Source organism: Fistularia commersonii, chromosome 36, assembly GCF_037954325.1.
Source record: "Fistularia commersonii isolate RoL2024-O1a breed Wild chromosome 36, RoL_Fcom_v1.0, whole genome shotgun sequence".
NCBI lineage: Eukaryota > Metazoa > Chordata > Actinopteri > Syngnathiformes > Fistulariidae > Fistularia > Fistularia commersonii.
The window spans coordinates 3,826,246-3,845,347 of NC_141319.1; the positions used below are offsets into that span (position 1 = coordinate 3,826,246).

The window sequence follows — 19,102 nt, forward strand, 5'->3', positions numbered from 1 at the left end:
AAAGCCTTCTGATCAAAGGTATCGGGAGGGAGACGTGCTCCAGGCTGATTAACCTGAAGACCGCAGGCCTTAACTTATCTCTTGGAGTCACTCACACACACACACACACACACACACACACACACACACACACACACATACATGGACGGATGGACGTAAAATAACGGCTCTCTGAAGAGCTGTTAGATGTCTAAATGATGATAAAGTAGGACAATGTTTTAATAAGAAACCCTCACCCCGCTCTCCCCGGATTCACAATCACCCAATTATCAGGCCATTCATGATTCTAATCTGGCTTTGTCATTGTTTTATTTTTTATTTTATTATTTATTCTATTTTATTTTATTCTATTTTATTTTAATTTATTTGATTCCATTTTATTTTATTTTTACCTGTTTTTTTTAATTTAATTTCATTATCCATGTATTTTCTCAATTTATTTTGTGTATTCATTTGGGATCCGACGAGTGTTGGATTGCGATTGCGCGAACAACACACACCCCGTAAATGGACGTGCCGAACTCATAGCCACCGTCCGCGCCTCCGCCAATATCAATCTTACGGGTTGCCGCCCTCGAAGCTACGTCTACCTCCTCGAGATGAGCGCGACCTTGACCCCTGACCTCCAACGAACAAGCCTTAATCCCGCCAACGGCCCTTGGATTAAGAATACAGGTGGTGTCCGGCGGAAAACTGGAATTAAGAAATTAAGCTAACGTCTTTCTTTCCATCCACTCGACGTTCATATCCTGTTTTCTTCTGCACTGCGAATGCCTATTGTGTGTGTCCTCAACTAACAACATGTTATTACAGGTTAATAACACTCTGCTCCGGATATGTCTTGTGCATCACGGGTATTGGCTAATGTGGAGTGTTCTATATAAACACGACTTAAAGATTTAAACTAAGTCTAACACTAAAGCTCTCATAAATATGCATAAACGAAGATAAACCCGCTATAAAAGCACTGTGCAGTTGTGTGATGTCTGTTGCCGTTGCCGACTGTCTCAAGCTGTCTGTCAAACTCTCGAACTTTGAAGGCAACAGCGACATTGAGCGATATCAAATGGCAAATAAGAAAATCCCGTTCAAATATACCCGGCCAGTAGAAGATTGGCTTCAGGAGAAAGGTAAATCTTGATGGCGATTTCCAGAATGTTTATCTTTTATTTCCTGTCATTCCACCGGCTTGTTCCCCCCCCCCCTCCTCGAATGAATAAGCATCCCCTTAAACCCTTTAAAAAAAAAAAAAAAAAAAACGAATAAAAACATGCGGATTTTTATTCTTTTATTATTCTTTCACTTTTACGTTCTTCCCTACCCCACCCTCGCCACACACGTGTACGTCATCGCCATGGTTTTTCCATTTCGTTGGATCATGGTGTCCAGTTAAAGGGACTGATTTTCGTAAAGAACGACCAGACATCCCTAAAAATGCATTTATAAAATATCAATTGGATGCTTTACACCCTAATGAAATGATTCTTTATTCATTACCGTGTCAAAGGCGATCCTTTAAAACGTCCTTTAAAATAAAGACAAAGCAAAAGAAGGAGTTTGCCCTCATCTCCTGTTATTGTGGAATAACAGTATGATAACATTGTGATAAACCGCTCTTAAAAAAAAAAAAAAAAATCCCGCCGCGAGTAAACACCTTAACCTCATTATAAAGTCCCTTTAACAAACGTTAAACCGCAGCCGGCTCTGGAAAACAAGAAAAAACTCCCATTATTGCTGCATGCCCGGCTCCGCACGTGCAATTTCATCTCTGCTTGTGTAATATGATTGTCATGCCCCTGTCATACCATGCTCTATACATTACTACTCTGCATATAGATGAGATTTTTAATTAAAAGTTGTCTTTTTTTTGGGCGGGGGGGGGGGTATATTTCATCCTCCATGCATGTGTTTTTCGACAGTGACGTTCCGACGTATCTTAATGACACTGGTCATGACGTGCGGTAATAATTGTATCATTTATTGGTTATTAGCATACACCAGAGTCTGCGCGCGTCAGCCTGCTTAAAGTGATTAAGAAAGACTGCGCGTCGTCTTTCGCAGCCGAGCCTTCGTCGCATTACTTCCCGCAGTTTGGGGTGCAGGAGGCGCAAACTTCGAATGCCGCCGTTGTTTGGCGGAACTAACCTTGTAGATAACCCTAAAGAACTGACTAGCGCCTTGCGCCGATGCTAAAGCTGTGGCGTATTCGACCCTGATTTCAACCACAATTAAATTGTTTCTTCTGCCCGGCTAATAAGCTAGTAGCGTCCAATGCTACTAGCCAAGTTCATGTTACTAGCCAATGCTAAAGCCGTGGCGTATTCGATCCTGATTTCAACCACAATTCATTTGTTTCCTCCGCTCGGCTGATAACCTAGTAGCGTTTCATGCTACTTGCCGAGTTCATGCTACTAGCCGATGCTAAAGCCGTGGCGTATTCGACCCTGATTTCAACCACAATTCATTTGTTTCTTCCGCCCGGCTGATAAGCTAGTAGCGTTTCATGCTACTAGCCGATGTTAAAGCCGTGGCGTATTCAACCCTGATTTCAACCACAATTCATTTGTTTCCTCCGCCCGGCTGATAAGCTAGTAGCGTTTCATGCTACTAGCCGAGTTCCGCTAACGTTCCTCGCCCCGGCCAGGGCCTGGCTCTTATCTGTTGTCTAGAAATCCGACGGGAGCATGTTAAAAGTGTCCGCGCTCCTTCCCCTCCCCGCCAGGTCGGCAGCTGACGATATTCAACACCCAGGCTACGATCTCCATCGGCGGCAACGACAGGAAGCGGCCCTATCAGGGCCAGCTCTCCGGCCTCTACTACAACGGCCTGAAAGTGCTCAACATGGCCGCCGAAGGCCACGCCAACATCAAGGTGAACGGCAGCGTGCGGCTGGTTGGCGACGTGCCGGCCAGCAGGGGCGCGGCGCGCACGACCACCTCGGTGCCGCCGGAGATGTCCACCACCTTCATCGAGACGACCACCACCCTGTCCACCACCACCACTCGCAAGCAGCGCTCCCCGCCCACCATTCAGGTAAGGCCGTCTGCGACGCTAGCCGGAGCATACCGAAGTCGCGGCGGTTCGGACCGAGTCTCCGGCAAACGCTTCCCGCTTCGAGCCGAGTTCAAACGCACCGCGGAAACCACAGCGCTGCTGAGATAAATGAGACGATTAATTAAAAACCTCCATTTTGCTTTTTGGATACGCGCCATCCGTCTGACTTCCGGTGTCCCGGCGTTTGTTCTGGCCTTGAAAGAAACGCGAAACGGCGCGGCGTTTTTTCCTGGGCTTTTTGTGATTTCGCTTTTCGCGACCCGTCCTCTGCGTCTCGCGGCCGAGCTTCGTCTTTCCCCGTCAGATCAGCCCCGGTCGGGCTTCCCGTACGTCTCGCTCTGTTTTACTGAAGTGCTGCCATTCACCAAGACGTGAAAGAGCGTCCTTTGCCCGTCGTTTTCTTTACACTCCTCTTTTTTTTCATCCCTCCGTCCGTCACTCGGCCGCTCCGCCGTCACCGAAGCCTCCACTCTTCTCCATCCAGACCCATGAATGCCGCCGCCGCGGCAAGAAAGTAATCAACCCAAGCGTCTCTTTTTTTGACACCCGGAGGACGAATTGAATTCATATTAAAGCAATAACTCTCGCCTTCTACGCCACGGTTGTGACAGGGTTGCTGGTTGAGGTGGAGTTTGGATCGGAGATCACCACTATGAGCCTCTGAAGCGGATTCTTTGGCACGCCGCGACGATACCCCTCCGTGTTGGCGCTGGCGCTTCAGCATCTATCAACACGAGCGTCGGCGTCTTTTGAAAAACGGCGTTTTGGACGGAGGCTAGCATAAAATAGATCCGCAGCAGGGGGGGCGAAGCAAAGCGGGAAGAGTGGGCCTACTTATGCGGAGCCCTAGCGATTTACATATGCTTGCGAAATAAATTGCATTCCTTTTACAGTTGGCTGTAATTTGTTAGATTACCCAATTTGCGTGCTTAAAAAAAATTACAAATAAATACAAAAAAACTGAAATACTGCATAATTGGGCTTTTTTTTTTACATTTGAATCAACGTGAGCTTTTCCATCCATTAAGAGCCTGTATTGCCTAATGGAGCGTCCAGCTCCGAAAGCAGAGGCCACGTCCGTTCATCTCCGGCGCCATTAGCGAAGGTCTCATCACGCAGACATGGCGGCCTGAGAAAACAGTTGCCTTTTGAAAGGCTTCGAAGCAAAACAAAGAGCGCCGTGTGGTACCGCTGCGCCGCGCCGCGCCGCGCCAGATGATGCTCTTTGCAAGCCTATCAGTAAAACTACAGAGGTTTGTTTGTGTATTTGTTCTCCTGTTGCCTTCAATTAGCCCTCTGTTTGCGTGTAAACCCCCCCCCGAGTTCCTTCTTTCATAATTTTCTGCCTCCGTGCCACCGGATTTGATTTGCCGAGGCCTTTGATTTCACGAGAAACGGTCGGGTACCATGGAAACGGGACAGGGGAGGAGAAGTGGCCTTGTAGGAGCTCGCAGGGGTTTTGCGCAGGGGAGGTTGGGATATCACTTTTGTGAAGGTTTTGTCGTTTTCCGCGTCAACCAGCGAGTGACCCCCGGTCGCTAAGGAACCCGCCGATTGCTTCGACGAACGTCAACAGAAGGAGGGCAAAGTCGTACTTTTCCCCTCGGTGGAAGTTTTAGAGGTGAACTTTCCTAGTCTGGCAGCCGTCTTGGTTTTTCTTCCATTTTTTTTTTGACAGAAATGCCTCCAGGAGACGCCTCCATGCTGCACCGGATTTCCTGGAGGCATTTCGTTCCTGTCTGGCCCAAGACCGCACATTAAACCCGGTCGCGAAGAGAAAACTTTACCGTGAAGCCCGCAGAACCATCTTGTTTCACGACCATCCGACGGAAAGATAAAAATCCATATACAATAAAAGAGCGTCGCGTTTCAACGGTTCGCCCTGCGATCCGTCACTTCCTCCCATTTTCCGAGCGATTATCCCATACGTCAAAACACGCTTGTGGCTTTTACGGCGCGGAGTCAGGAGGCGTCGGGGAGCCGCAAATCAAACGGCGCCTTTCGGAATCAATGCCAACGACTGAATCCTAAAATCTGGGAAATGAAACTTTACTGTCGGCATAACTGCAGCCTCACGCAGTTGCCCCTTCTCAGTAAAAATCATCCGTGGCTCATCTGGGAGACCGGGCGTCCCTCCAGCCGGACGGTTGTCAGTTCGATTGCCGGCTCCTCCTGTCTTGATTTGTAAGGGTCGTTACTCTGACGACAGGAATCAGACAGGGTTGTGTGATCTGGGCAGCAGTTGCTGGTAGCCGGCCTTGAACACACTCCCAAGTGATCGTCAGTCAGGGCGAAAGTCAGGGTATTCGGATCGAGGTCTCAGATTGGCTGCACGGTACGCCAATCAAGTGCCCAATGGCAATTGGACGATACCCACACACCTTGTCCCGCGCTCTATCCTGTGGTTCCCGGTTCACTCGACCCACTTTACCTTTGCAATCAACCAGTAGATTGCGATTGACATTTTGGGAACCCCCGTTCTAGTTGGATGGAGCCATTACTATTGGCAACCAGGGCAACCAGATGCCAGTGTAAACGCAGCCTTGCTGAAACGGATGATGCCGCAAAAGCACCCTTGCATTCGAAGTCAAAAATTGACAAATGTGTTGCGTGTCCGGTTAACCTACATGGCTCTGAATGTTGGCATGAGCGGGGTTTACATACATGCCAGGAATTAAGGTGCTTAAAGCTGCGGTAGTAGCACCAACAACGCGCAAAATGCATGCGGCCCATGGAGAGATGCCGGCCCCTCCGTGGGCATCCAAAGAAGGGAGGGGCGCGATCGCCCCAAAGAAGCAATGCCCCTTGCCAATGCCACCCCTGAAGATATCTGTGATCGAAAAAAGGGGGGAAAAAAGCCGGAGCTTGAAGGCACGCTGGGAAAATGATGATAATTTGCCCGTGCGTCAGAAGCACGGATGGCGGCGCCTCATTTCTTGAGTCATATGATTCCATAATGAACGCAATACCCGAGGGAGCAGGCGGCCTTGTATGCCTTAAAAGTACCACTGCACTCTGCGCCGACTTGTACCCTAACCTCAGTGGCAACCTTTCATTTTAATTGTGAAAAGGTCTCCCCTTAAACTCAGACTAAATGAAATGGATTTCTTGTGTGACTCAGTCGTAAATAAGCTTATCTTAAATTTTGGGCGCAGGGGGTCGTTAAACAGTCCGTTTGGGATGTGGACGCCGCTCCGCCGTGGATTCAACGGTCGTAGGTCGGCGATCGTGTTTGGAAAACTCATTCCTAACACACACACACACACACACCTCCGTTTCCCCGGTGCGGGAGATCAACATCTCTTGTTCTCAATTACCTCACGCCGCCGGCCCAAGATACCGGGGGGGATAATTAAGACGGGAGGCGGCTGATCCTGTGGGGGGGGACGGAGCGGGGAAGGGCTAAGTGAGACGCATTAATAGTCATTTACATGGCCGACGCGTCGACGGCCGCTCAGGCTCTGAAATGACACGGGAGATCGTTTTCGAGGCCGAGCCTCGACGGCGGATTCGACCAGCGCCGCCGCGTTATGTGTGTTTTGCGCTCAAATTTCCCATGATGCACCTTAACCCCCCCCTCAAGTCCCGATTTTTTTTTTTCTTACTGGAAGCACATCAGGGATGTGGCGCGACGCCCGTCGCATCTCTGTGGGGAGCACGATAATCACTGATGTATCCGGCGCGGCGTGCAGCGTTCCAGCCGTCTAAACGTTTGACGAGTGTGTTCTCCGAGCGTGTGTGTGTGTGTGTGTGTGTGTGTGTCTGAAGACGCACGGATGTGATTTTTCTTCATCTCCCTCTGTGATTCCCACCGTCCGCTACTTCCTCCCTCCCACCTGCCACTAACTGTAACTGTTGAACTAGCAGGCAGGTATTCCACGGGTTTGTTAATTCACTCCGCGGCAACTTTTATCTTTTCTGCGGACGCAGTGATTGGACGACCCCAGCTGCTCGCCACGTGCACGATGGGAGATGAATGCCGGGGGTCCGCCGGCAGCTCTGCGGGTCCAATTAGGAGGCGGCAGACTGACGGGGACCCCGCTGATGTGTGGGGCTCATTAGGGCCGGTAAACGCGCGCTCTAACGTGTGCACGCCGCGCACGTGCCAGAATGAAGCCGCCATGCCCCCACAAATATACACCCCACACACACAATCAAGAATCAGTCACCCCCACCCCACGTTCACCCCGAGGCGAGCTACATCCACTCTCATTACCGGAGCGGAACACAAATCCGGGCGCCCTGTCACGGAATTTGGAGTGTGTGATGCTGTGAACCCCCACAACACACACACACACACTTACATAAATATGGCCGCCACTGCAGCAACGGACCCCCGACATAGCTTGTCTGTGATTTTGGGAGGATGCTACATTTGTTTGCTATGAATTTTGAATTTTTATGAATTTTTCATGCTGACGGCACGGACGTGCGTGCGTTTCAGTTGCTTTCCGTTGCTTTCCGTTGCATGTCGTCCACGCTTGTAGATGTGTGGCATGTATTCCTGTGAGTGTGTGTGTGTGTTTGTGGTAGTTTGTCTCTCAGTGTGTGTCGACCAGAATCTTGCTCTAGGGATTTTGAACCACGGGGGTTTTTGTAATGATGTCCCCCTTCGTGCCCCGCAACGCTACTTAGAAAGATCATCTGGTAGTGGCAGTGTATATATGTGTGTGTGTGTGTGTGTGTGTGTGTGTGTGTGTGTGTGTGTGTGTGTGCAAACCTGCTGTCTAGTCAGCTAGCGCTATCGCGGCGGGACGCCAGCCCACCAAGGGGCGCGTAAACAACATGCTGGAGTCACACACGCAATCCCGGATTTGGGTTGACGTCCGAGCCGACTGGAGAGGGGACGGGGGCGGAGCTTCCTCCGTCCACGGGATCACGCCGGATTTATGAGCCACGACAAACAGCCGGCCTTTTGAAGGGCTTCCGGAGGGTGGCGGAGCCTAACCCGACTGTCGTCAGCCGAGAGCCGGAGTTCCCTATAGACGGATCGCAGGGGCACAAATAGACGTGCAACCGCTCACCCTTTCATTCCCATGTCATATAGAGATATACAGTACAACCTTTTTTTTTAATTTTTTTTATTTAACCTTTATTTCACTAGGAAAAAGAAGGCCCGTTGAGATTAAAAACCTCTTTTACAAGGGAGTCCTGGCCAAGAGGCAGCAATTAGTTACAGACAGAACAATATTACAAACAGTTAAAAGAAGCAATTACATTTTGACAAGTTGACCTCTAGTGACCTCTAGTTGACTTCTAACCTTTTACTTTCTCACTCACATAGAAACATAATATTATTCTCCCTCTCAAACCCGTATGTGTCGAGGGGCAACGTTTGTATTACTGACTGAAGTGGCCCGTTAAATAGGTAAATCCACAGGTGTCTAGAAAATTGTCACAATTTACATTTGTTGCAATACGGCTTGTAACCGACAGGTGGCGAGAAACACAAAGATGCTCTCCGTGGCTACGTAAGCTAGATCTAAGATCAATGAGTGGAATTGTCTACGTTGACCATTCGTTCATAGAAGAATTGTCAGTTCACTCTCAGATGTCTCTGGATATGAGGAGAGAAGCCTGTTTGACCAATGCACGTATGACAAAAGCACTTATGTGCAAGTCTGAATAGGTTACGTAATGACGAAAGCGCCGTGTGCAAGCGCTCCCATAGGGAACGCATTGAAGTGCCTGTTTTCTGAAACAAAAAGGATTTCACATGAGCGCCTATGATAGAACTGGGGCGATTTCAGCCCGACTGAAAATCGTCCCAAAAAGGGGCGGTTCCCCTCGGATTAGCGCTGCATCCTGATTGGACGGCAGCTACAGTGGACTGCCGGAACAGAGGTAGAATGGGATTATGAACAAACCGCCACTGTTCGCAGTTATTATAATAAAGTAATAAAGACGCAATCAATCATTCACCCACTCGTGCACTAAAAGCACAGGTGTTAGATTTTGATGAAAAATAAGAATAAAAGGATTCATGTTATCGTTGCGTTTAATCGTAGCATCTTCCTTTAGATCAGATGTCATTGAACCGCCGGCTCACGACCGTCGACTCATCAGTCGGGAACAGCCGGCGTTGAATCCGATGTGGAGAGAAAAATAAAAATTAGGACGTTGCGCAAAGACCACGCGCTCGCCGGTGTATAATTGACTTTCTTTTCCACCGCAATGGTTCCGTGAACAAAACTATTATGAAAAAAGTTCAAGTTATATCGCCGTCCTCTCCCTCCGAGTGGATACTCTTTAGATCAGGCCGAGGCTGTTATTGCTTCGCTACTAAAAACAGAGGTGTTACATGGTCACACTCTCCGCTGGCCTTTTAAAAAGTTTAAAGAGCAAAAGCCGCAAATAAAACACGGCGGTGGTAAAATTGAGGTTCCGCCACCCTGAACACCATTTTTTTACAAATACAGATCGAGTCAATCATTCATTCATCCATTATCTTTATCGCTTATTTTTTTTCTCAGCACTCATCGGACGGGAGGCGGGGTTCACACCGTAAAAGCGTTCACGCTCTCATTAGTACGTCAGGCTGTCAGTCACACACACTTCCCTTTGCTTTTAAGCCCAGAATCACTTTTCCTTCCTTGCGTTTGTCTCATGTTGCCAGCATAGTACTGTCAGTTGCAGCGTAAATGTTGTGTTGCAGTATCCGTGTGTGTGTGTGTGTGTGTATGTATAATTTTTTTCTGATTTATTTGTGGTAAAATCTTTTTTTTTTGTGTTTGTCCATTTGTGTGCACAAACATTTGTTTTCTTAGTTTATTTGTGCGCGCGTGTCTTTGTTAACAAACAACAGAAACTAAATATGAATATAAATGTATGTTTATATATATTTAGTTAAATACAGTATACATTATGTAGACATTTTTTAAGTCAACTTTTCCAAATTTTTTGGACATCAGTCTCCATGCGGTTTGTGTGTGTGTGTGTGTGTGTATTGCATTTTTTGGTTTATTTGTGTGGTAAAATTTTTGTTTTTTTTGTTGTTTACATGTGTTTGTGTGCACATAAATGTATTCCACTTGTACACTCGCCTACGTTGCTTATCCCTGTTGCATTCCCATGTTAGTTTTGATTGCCCGTGTGCGTGTTGGTGTGTGCGCATGCGTGCAACTTCTGCTTTCTTATTCTTTATTTGTGTGCACGTGCGTGAGTTTTTGTGTTTGTGAGTGTGTGTATCTTCTGTGTGCATAGATTTATTTCACAAGCACACCCCTTGAATTTGAATTGCTTCATTCTCCTGCGAGTTTCAATGGCTTGTGTGCGTGTGTGTGTGTGTGTGTGTGTGTGTGTGTGTGTGTGTGTTTAGAAGACACCTGGATAGGTGTCTTCCTCTTGCTTCAAATAACATCACATCAACAGCATATATAAAATTACATTAATTATTTAATCACAAAAGAAAAGGATGAAACTAAATATAAGTATATGATTATATATATTTAGTTATATACCGTATACATTATGTGTGTGTACATTTTTTTTAAGTCAAGGTTTTCGATATGCTGTACATCTATTGGTCTCCATGCAGTGTTTGTATGTGTGTGTGTTTGTGTGTGTGTGTGTGTGTGTATGTGGGTGTGTGTGTTTGGGGCTCACCTGGACAGGCCTCTTCCTCTTGCTTCAAATGCCATCATGTCAACAACATATATGTAATTACATTACTTATTTAATCCCAAAAATTAAAGAAAATTGTGAAACTAAATCTAAATATAAATGATTGTTTATATATATTTAGTTATATACAGTATACAGTATATGTAGACTGGATACATTTTTTTAAGACAAGCATTCCAATTTGTTGGACATCTATCAGTCTCCATGCTGTGTGTGTGTGTGTGTGCGTGCGTGTGTGCGTGTGTGTGTGTGTGTGTGTGTGTGTGTGCCTGTCACACCGCTCCCCTGATGACCTTGTGCGCTGCAGCAGGGGGGTGATTAAGGATCAGGGCCAAAGACCATTTTGTTTTCCATGGGAAGATGAATGACCCTGCTGGAGAGCGGCTGCCTTCGGCCTCGGGGCAATTAGAGTTGGCGGCGAGCCGTCGGCCGGCTCGGCTCAGCGCCGCCGCCGCCGCTGCTGCTGCTGCTGCTGCTGCGGCGGCGGCGGCGGAGGGCCGGTCCTTGAGAGGAAAGAGAGAAACACATAACCGATTCTGCTGAAACCAACAAAACACAGCCGGGGCGAGCAAATGAAATGATTTTTTTTTTTTCTCCAGCTGCCACCCTGATTCCCCTTCCCCTTTCATCTCTCCACCAACACCTGAAGGGAGGAAAGAACGCGGCGACCGCAGGGCGCGTCTGAGACGGCCCACCCACCGAGGGGGTCCTCCTTCCAACTGTCGGTGTTTGATTGCAGAAACGGTTTAGCAACCCCTGCCACGATAAGACATCACCACTCATATAAAGCTCAACATCCATTCACTCTCATTCACGTCCAATGGAGACGTACAAACATTCTCTCTCTCTCTCTTTTAGGCATTTTACACACATTTTAGCGCAACTATCATCTCACTCGTCGTGTAGACGTCGAACCGCTCGCTCTCAAATTCACACGCTCATATTGAGCCAACCATTCGCTCTTATTCACATGTTGAACAGACATAAAAAAAATAGAGTGCAAATTAACAGTAAAGGCCACAATTGCATTCACCAGTAAACAAACTATGAGGTATGAAGTATAAAGTGTACGCAGATACAAACTGCTGGTGTGGTGAAAAGATGATATTTGACGGCATGAGAGTAGCAGCAGAGGTTGTTTTTTTTTCGTTTTTGTGTTGGATCCTGTCTGCCGTACTTGTAATCGGCTGCAAAAGATGAACTGGAAAAGCATGAAATAAGCAAAGAACTTCCCGAAATGACCGTACTGTCGGGAGACGGAGGAGCCACTGCATCTACACGCAACAAAAATCTTGGATTTTCTATCTTGGATTTTGTATATAGACATAAAACCATTCACTTTCTCGTTCACATCACATAGAGCAGGGGTGTCAGACTCATTTTCACCGAGAGCCACATCAGTATAATGGTTGCCCTCAAAGGGCCACGTGTAACGATAGCTGTATAATGGAACTAAATGGAACCAAATGTAATGAAAAATAAATGTAACTACTCCTTAGTGTTAAATAACTGATTTTTTTCAGTGATTTTTTTTGCAGGGGCAGAAAAACAGAAAAGCTGCGCTGCGGTTTGTTTGGATGTGGCTTTCGTGAACACATTCTGCTGTCCTCGTAGTTTGGCTTTAACTCTTGGACGATTTGTTGTTTTTCCGGAAGGCTAACTTTAGCATGCTTAGCTCCGTGTTTTGGGTCAAAATGCAGACACAGATTGGCAACCAGAGCTGCCTCATAACACAAAAAGACATGTTTTTTTCTCCTTGAAGCACAAACAACTAGTAGCATTCCCTTCTATGTTGAAACATCTTTCCATCTGCATCAACTTTTCTCTTCCTGGGCATTTAGGGATCATTTGTTTTTCTAGGTTCCATGTGCTGAAAATGGCGTTGATGCGGATACACTGCGATCCAATGGCGGGATGCCGTCACTTTGCGGGTAACATGATCGGCACGAATTGTGGGAAATGTAGTTTATAGTCAGTGGGCGTGTTTGTTTGACTTCTTTACTTCAAGACAATTAAAACATCACATAAACGGCCACATAAAATGATGTGGCTGCCCACGTTTGGCCCGCGGGCCGTGGGTTTGCCACCTAATACAGACACATAACAATGTTTGCGAAAAAAAACATCATGCGAGAATACGTTTGTTGTACTAGAGGTCAACTAAATTATCTTTATTCTCTGATTTCTTCTCAAACCTCTTCATCCACAACCGTTCAGTCGCTTGTCATATAGAGACGTGAAACCATTCACTCTCATTCACGCGTCACACAGAGACACTTCAGACTCATTCCGGGCTGATTTATTCAAATCTTGGTAACGTCACTGTTACGAATGAAGATTAATCCTCTTTATTAAACGGTTTATTAGAATCCCAGCCGTCCGTGCTCTCCATCCCGCGTCCTTCATCTCCCCTCTCGTCTTCCTTTGATAAAGCATCTTATCTGTCTCAGAGGGAGAGAATAGTTTGGCGGCGGCCCATTGAGAGGGATCCGGCCCGCCGCCATCGATTCCCCTCGTAATACAAGACCCTCCCTTTGTTGGCGCCGTCAAAACCCAGATTGGACGCGATAACATGTTTGTCAAACGGCCATCGGCGGGAGGCGGAGCCTCCCCGGAGACGGGTATCAGCCCCGTGCACGTGTCGGTGTCATGGCGGTGCAGATGGCGGCAGGAGAGGTGGCCCCTCTTGCTTTCTCACTGTGAAAAATCTCCAGGTGTGTGTACTCCCATCATTTCTGTGATCATGTGTGTGTGTGTGTGTGTGTGTGCCTGTGCACGTGTGTCTGCAAGGTGGAGCGAGAGGTACCTCAGGGGAATAAGAATTTGCTTTGAATCCGGTGTCTTATTTGCCCTTGCTTTCGCTTCTCCACCTCGGTTTGATCTCCCAAACATAAGACGGCACTAGATTTCCATGGCAACCGGCTACCGGGATGAGGCGCTTCAGGAAAACTGATTTGTTTTGGGGTTATTTTTTTTTTATTGTGTTTTTTTTTTTCCACCCGCGCAAAATGAAAAGTTTCTCCGGCGGGCCCCCCCGCCCCCTCCTCTTATGGTAAACAAACCAAACTGGGGTTTGAAAACCCGAGAAAACAGAGTAGTCATTTTGTTCCTCGGCATCCAGGACTTGTTTCGGCGGTGGCGGCGAAACACGCGAAGGTCGTCAGTTATGATAAGACGGTGGCGTGTTCACAAACACCTTCCCTGTTGATACGAGTCAGCGTGGCGAATTTGAACGCTTGTGTTTATTATGCACCCCCCCCCAGAAGACGTTTACTGTCCCCTGACCTCCGACCCTCCCACCCACCCACACACACACACAACCCTTGTTTATAAGTCTTACATTCTAAGATAATTCGCTTCTGCTTATTTTGTTGCGTTTTTCCACACTGTGAATTTCAAGTCATTATTTTAATAATTTTTTTCAATAAATTAAAAAAAAAAAAAAATTCTTTTATATGATTCATGCGTGGATAAGTGACAAGTAAAACTGACTGATAAATGCTAAAATAGAGAAATGTTGTTGTTATAGTAATAATATCAATATTAGGATTAATTTTATCATATTTAATTATTATTTACTATTATTATTAATTATAAGATCAGTTCTACTACCTCAGTGGTGGAACAAACTTCCGGAAGCAACAAGACTAGCATCATCTCTTTAACTTTCAAGAAACAGGCAAAAACGTTTCTCTTTCAGGACTTTTTACTGCGCTGATGCCCCAGATCAGGTTGGCAGCAAGTTAGGCTATGCAGTGTGTGTGTGTGTGTGTGTGTGTGTGTGTGTGTACGTTTGTGTGTCTCTGTCCAAAAAAAAAAAAAAAAAAAAACCCTCACTAACCAAAGCTTACTGTTCTGTATATTTCCTGTGCATCGTGTATTTGCAAGTGTATTTGCAGTCCCTATGTCCTCTATCATTGTATCTTTACCTTTATTATTGTTTCTATTATAATATTAGTATCAGTATTATCATTATAATATCATTATCAGTGTTATGATTACTGTTTTTATCCCCATTATTGTTCGTCATTGTTATATTTTTATTCATCTTATCATATGATAATGGAAACTTTATAATCATTGTTATTATTTTTGTGACCATCCCTGAATTATCATTTAATTCTAGACAGATATTAGTTTAGGCCTTTTAAGATTTCAAATTTTCTCAGCATTATATCAAAATCGACCCGATGGTATCAAAATCGAATCATTTTAACAACGGGGCCGTAAAGTTCCAGTAATAAAGGAGTAGCTGCTGCAAGAGACAATTATCAAGCCGTCTGGAATTCAGTTACGTCTTTTAGCCGAGACCGAAGCATTTGAATGATGACTCGCCGCCTGGCAGCAAACCAGTAAAATGACCTCAACCAGGACAGTATCAGGTTATCGCCATTCTCCTGGCGCGAGGCAGGTGGCGGCCCGCTGCACCGGCGAGAGGACCCCCCCCCCCTACTCAAAAGGTGGAGATTTTTATTTGTCCGGGGCAGAAATCCGTCAGACGGCGGCCGCGTTTGTCTGCTCGACGTAGCCGAGCGTGAAAAGCCGACGGCGCCGCCGCAAATCCGGTTTGAAGGGAGCGGGGGACGGATGATTTAGGGCCTCCTTTGCCGGTAGCTTATGAAGACAGATGTCCCGCTCTGCTCGCTGGAATATTAGACAGATGCTCGCATTAGCCCACCTAAAACAACGGCGTTGTGCGTGCCGGCTGTAATATTTATACACCCTGAGAGATATTCGAACATCCTCCGAGCTGAGGGGGAGGGTTACTTTCCTCCGGGAGTGAAACTTTACTCGCAAAATGAAAAGTTCCCAAACTTTGTACGCCTTGGACAGATGGGACCTTCCCTGGAGCAGGTTGAGCTTGAAGCGCTGCATGCATAGATCCGCCCGCAAATCTGATGGATTTCTCTTACTCCTGATTGGTCGCCCTCGCTGAAGGTGTTATCTATTTGTTTCTTTGATTTCCTCTTCCCAAATGCCCAAAACTCCCAGAGCGAGAGAGTTCCCAAATAACTTTACAGAGGGCAGAGGGTGAACGGTTCACAACAGCGGGATGCAGATGAAACAGGGGAATCCAGTGCAAGCAAGGTCGGTATGGAGAAGATGAGCAGGAGGACGCTGGGGTTCGGGAGGAGAATCTGAGACGGGCAAAGTCAGTACCGGCAGGAGTGCAGACGGGCAGGAGGGCACTGCAGTCCAGTCGGAGAATCAGCGGAAGGTCTCGCTTGGCAACCTGTTATTGGCGCAGGGAATTGAGAAAAAAAGAAAGGCAATCAGGCAACAAGTGGGACCGAAGGTTGCACTTTTAAGTCTGCAACAGCAATGAGTGAGTCAAGTGATGAGCGGCAGCCGTGACCCCAGCAGACTGAACCGCGACAACCTTCTTGCCGTGAGGCGGGAGGACAAACAAACGCGCCAGATGCCGTCATGGATTCACCTGGCTTCAAGATTATCGCTAATCCCGCATCTTCTTCCTCTTCCTCTTCTTTCCGGAGTAGGACACGTTTTTGTCCGGGTTGCACGCTTCCTGCAGGAGCATACAACTCTGGAGCAACCCATTATTAGCTTGACCGACTATCTAACACCCATTGGGCGGCAAAGGTAAATGGAAGCCTCAGCTGTGATGCTCCGCCCCCTTCGCTGCAGACGTCACTTTGAATTCGGTGAGCGAAACAAAGAAAAGAGCTTGGCATCACGGTTGCCATTCGCTGCGGCGATGGGATTCCCATCCCACAAGGGCATCTGTCTGGAGGAGGCTAACGGGGTTTTAAATGAAGTCTGGTTATTGATTCTTCCGCCATGTTTGTTTTTTTTAAGTTGGGAATTTGAGGGGGATAATCGGGATAATCGGGTGTGACGCACGTCACGCGGGGGTTTTTTACAGGCTGGAATCACGGCGCCTGATAGGTTTCTTGTGGGTGGGTGATGGAGGGGGTCGAGGCAAACGCATTGCGCACATTCGGCAAACCACCCTAAATCCCACCGCAGAGGCTAAAAATGATGATGAGAATGTTTGTTGGAAATAATTACACCGAAAAAGAAATCACTATGCTGCCAAAATAGATCCCACTCTATGTTATGGAGATTTAGACAGAGAATTGGATTTCCCCAGCTGTGAAATCAGTTTTTTTGTAGTCCTGCTGGCCAACCGCATCATTATGCGCCGCCGCCAAGGGCTCCCTGCGAACACGCGCATATCTAGTCCACGTCTTCTGCCTTTTGCATCGGCGAGCCTCCATCACTGTGTGGCGTAAACGGTCGATCGAAAGAAAGTCAAGCTTTACGTGTGGGGATGAAGACGGTGAAGTCCTAAGAACCGTCCGGCTCGGATCTCGTTCTAGGCACCGTCCTCCTGGCTGGGACATGTACCTTAAGCACATGTATCTTTAGCAACATAGTAAAAAACAAAACAGTAAAAAAACCAAAACAGCACGACACAAGGTGGTGTTTCTTCTCCCTGCGCCGCTTCGCCAAGCTAAGAACTTCGGTATGGGCAAACTCCTTATGTATTTGGGCCAAAATATGTATGTTGCACTGCAAGTCCTCGTAAACCCCACTGTGGAGAACCGTGTTGAAGGACAAGGTATGAGGGTCGGGAGGTACAGGCACAAATTACTACTAATACTAGTAGTACCAACAGTTATATGCTAATAGCTAACATGATACAATCTGCTAGTCATGGTTAGCATTAGGTCTAACAATCTCCAAGTAATGTAGGGGAGAAAAAATGAAAATGAAATAAATGAGAATGAAATATAAGTCATCAAATTTAATTATATTTAACAATATTAAATAGATTAAAATAATATCAATAATAAATAAATAAATAAATAAAATAGCTCCTTTGAGCCTCGCAAATGCTACGCCCGAAGAAACTGTTTTGCCGCTAATGGCTTTGTGGAGGAAAAAAACAAAAACAAAACTACAAACTGTGGCTCTGGGACTTCTGCAGACGACAGAATGACGTATAAAATATGCAGCACATTTACATAATGAATTCGGGGCTTTGTTGGGAGAGGAACGAGCGGCAACCGGCACGTTCTTGTTAGCGGATGAATCACTGTCGCTCCGACATCGCTTGCTAATACAGGAATAGAGAATAATTTATTCCGCTGAATTATTAACGCGGCGAATACGGCAGCGCTCCGCTCCACCAAGCCGAGAAAGGCGGCGTGAACGGACGCCGTTTTCCCGCCCAAAGATTATTATTTTTATTTATTTATTTCAAACTCACCGGGGCCTATTTTTGGATTTTCCCCCAAATCGCTCTTTCCTTCCCACGTTTACCGAGACACTCGAGCCCAGAAGGCGGGTGTTTTAACCGGGTGTTTCAGATTAAACCGTCTCCGCTTACTCAATGTTTGTTTTGCCTATTATACAACATGGTGCGTGTGTGGGTGTGAGTATGTGTGTGTGTGTGTGTGTTCTGGTACGCACAATTATTTGCGCGATGATAGAGAAATTAGGACACCCCCGTGGGGCCTAATCACTCCTCCTGCTTGAATTAGGATGTGAAAATCCCACCTCATAACACACAGGCAGCGGGCGGAGGAGCGGGTGGTGCGTTCGAGGACGGGCTGGAGGGGGGGGCGTTTCATTAGCCTGTCAAAGTCGATGATATTTAGAGCCCCGTACCCTCGGCCGCGCCTGAAAAACTCAATCAGCGGTCCGATTTCATAACCTCCCCCTCCTCCCCGCGCTCGGTGACAGGGTCTATTTTATCGTCCCTGCTGATCCATTGTAATAAACGGCGGCTGTTCGGAGCGCCGCCGCTGAAATACGACCATCCCGTCCTCCTTGGGTCGACCCAAAACAAAAAAAAAAGAAAAAAAAAGGGGGGTCCGGGCCCCGGATGGGTAAATAAAAAAAAAATGTGGGAACTGGAAGCAGGCGATAATGCATCGTGAGTAGCTGGCAGGTTCTCCCGTTCGGCGCAAATCAGGGGTCGGGACGGCGTCGATCGGCGAGGGCCCCGACGGCGGCGGTGATTGCGGCCGAGCGCGGAGGAAGGCGATAAATAAGCGGGGAGGCGAAGGAAAACAATTATCCGCCGGGGCGGAGGGCGAATGATAAACGGCGTGAAATATGATTGACTCGCCGGCGATGGTGAGCCGCGCCGGCTGAGATATCCTTGACCAGGACACGAGTCTAACCTCTCCTCTTTCTGTGTGTGTGTGTGTGTGTGTGTGTGCCCAAAAGACGACGGATGACATCGTCTCGTCGGCCGAGTGCTCCAGCGACGACGAAGACCTGGAGGAGTGCGACTCGGGACACGCAGGTGGGATGGGTGTGTCGAGTTGTGCTTGCTCCGAACCCGGTCCCCCCTTCTCCTCTTCCCCTCCCCCTCTATTCCTTCGATTTGCTACCGAGGAGCGTCTCCTCTCAGCATCAGGCCCCATGGGAGCTCCAAGTGTAACCTGAAAAA

At 47.3% G+C, this 19,102-nt stretch overlaps 1 protein-coding gene across 14 annotated transcripts in view; it reads left to right on the forward strand.

Annotated features, from left to right (window-relative positions):
* The window catches only part of nrxn3b (neurexin 3b), a 302,281-nt gene that overhangs the window by 270,441 nt on the left and 12,738 nt on the right, over positions 1-19,102 (forward strand). For 13 of the 14 annotated variants that reach the window (XR_015104508.1, XR_015104509.1, XM_086143044.1 and 10 more), the window contains 3 exons: positions 1,041-1,130; positions 2,723-3,033; positions 18,877-18,955. Coding sequence is in view for 12 of the 14 variants with exons in the window: in XM_086143044.1 (XP_085999170.1) it covers positions 1,041-1,130; positions 2,723-3,033; positions 18,877-18,955 (480 nt within the window). In the remaining 2 variants the exon portion in view is untranslated. The remainder of the gene's footprint in view (positions 1-1,040; positions 1,131-2,722; positions 3,034-18,876; positions 18,956-19,102) is intronic. The other variant, XM_086143055.1, reaches the window with a different exon arrangement.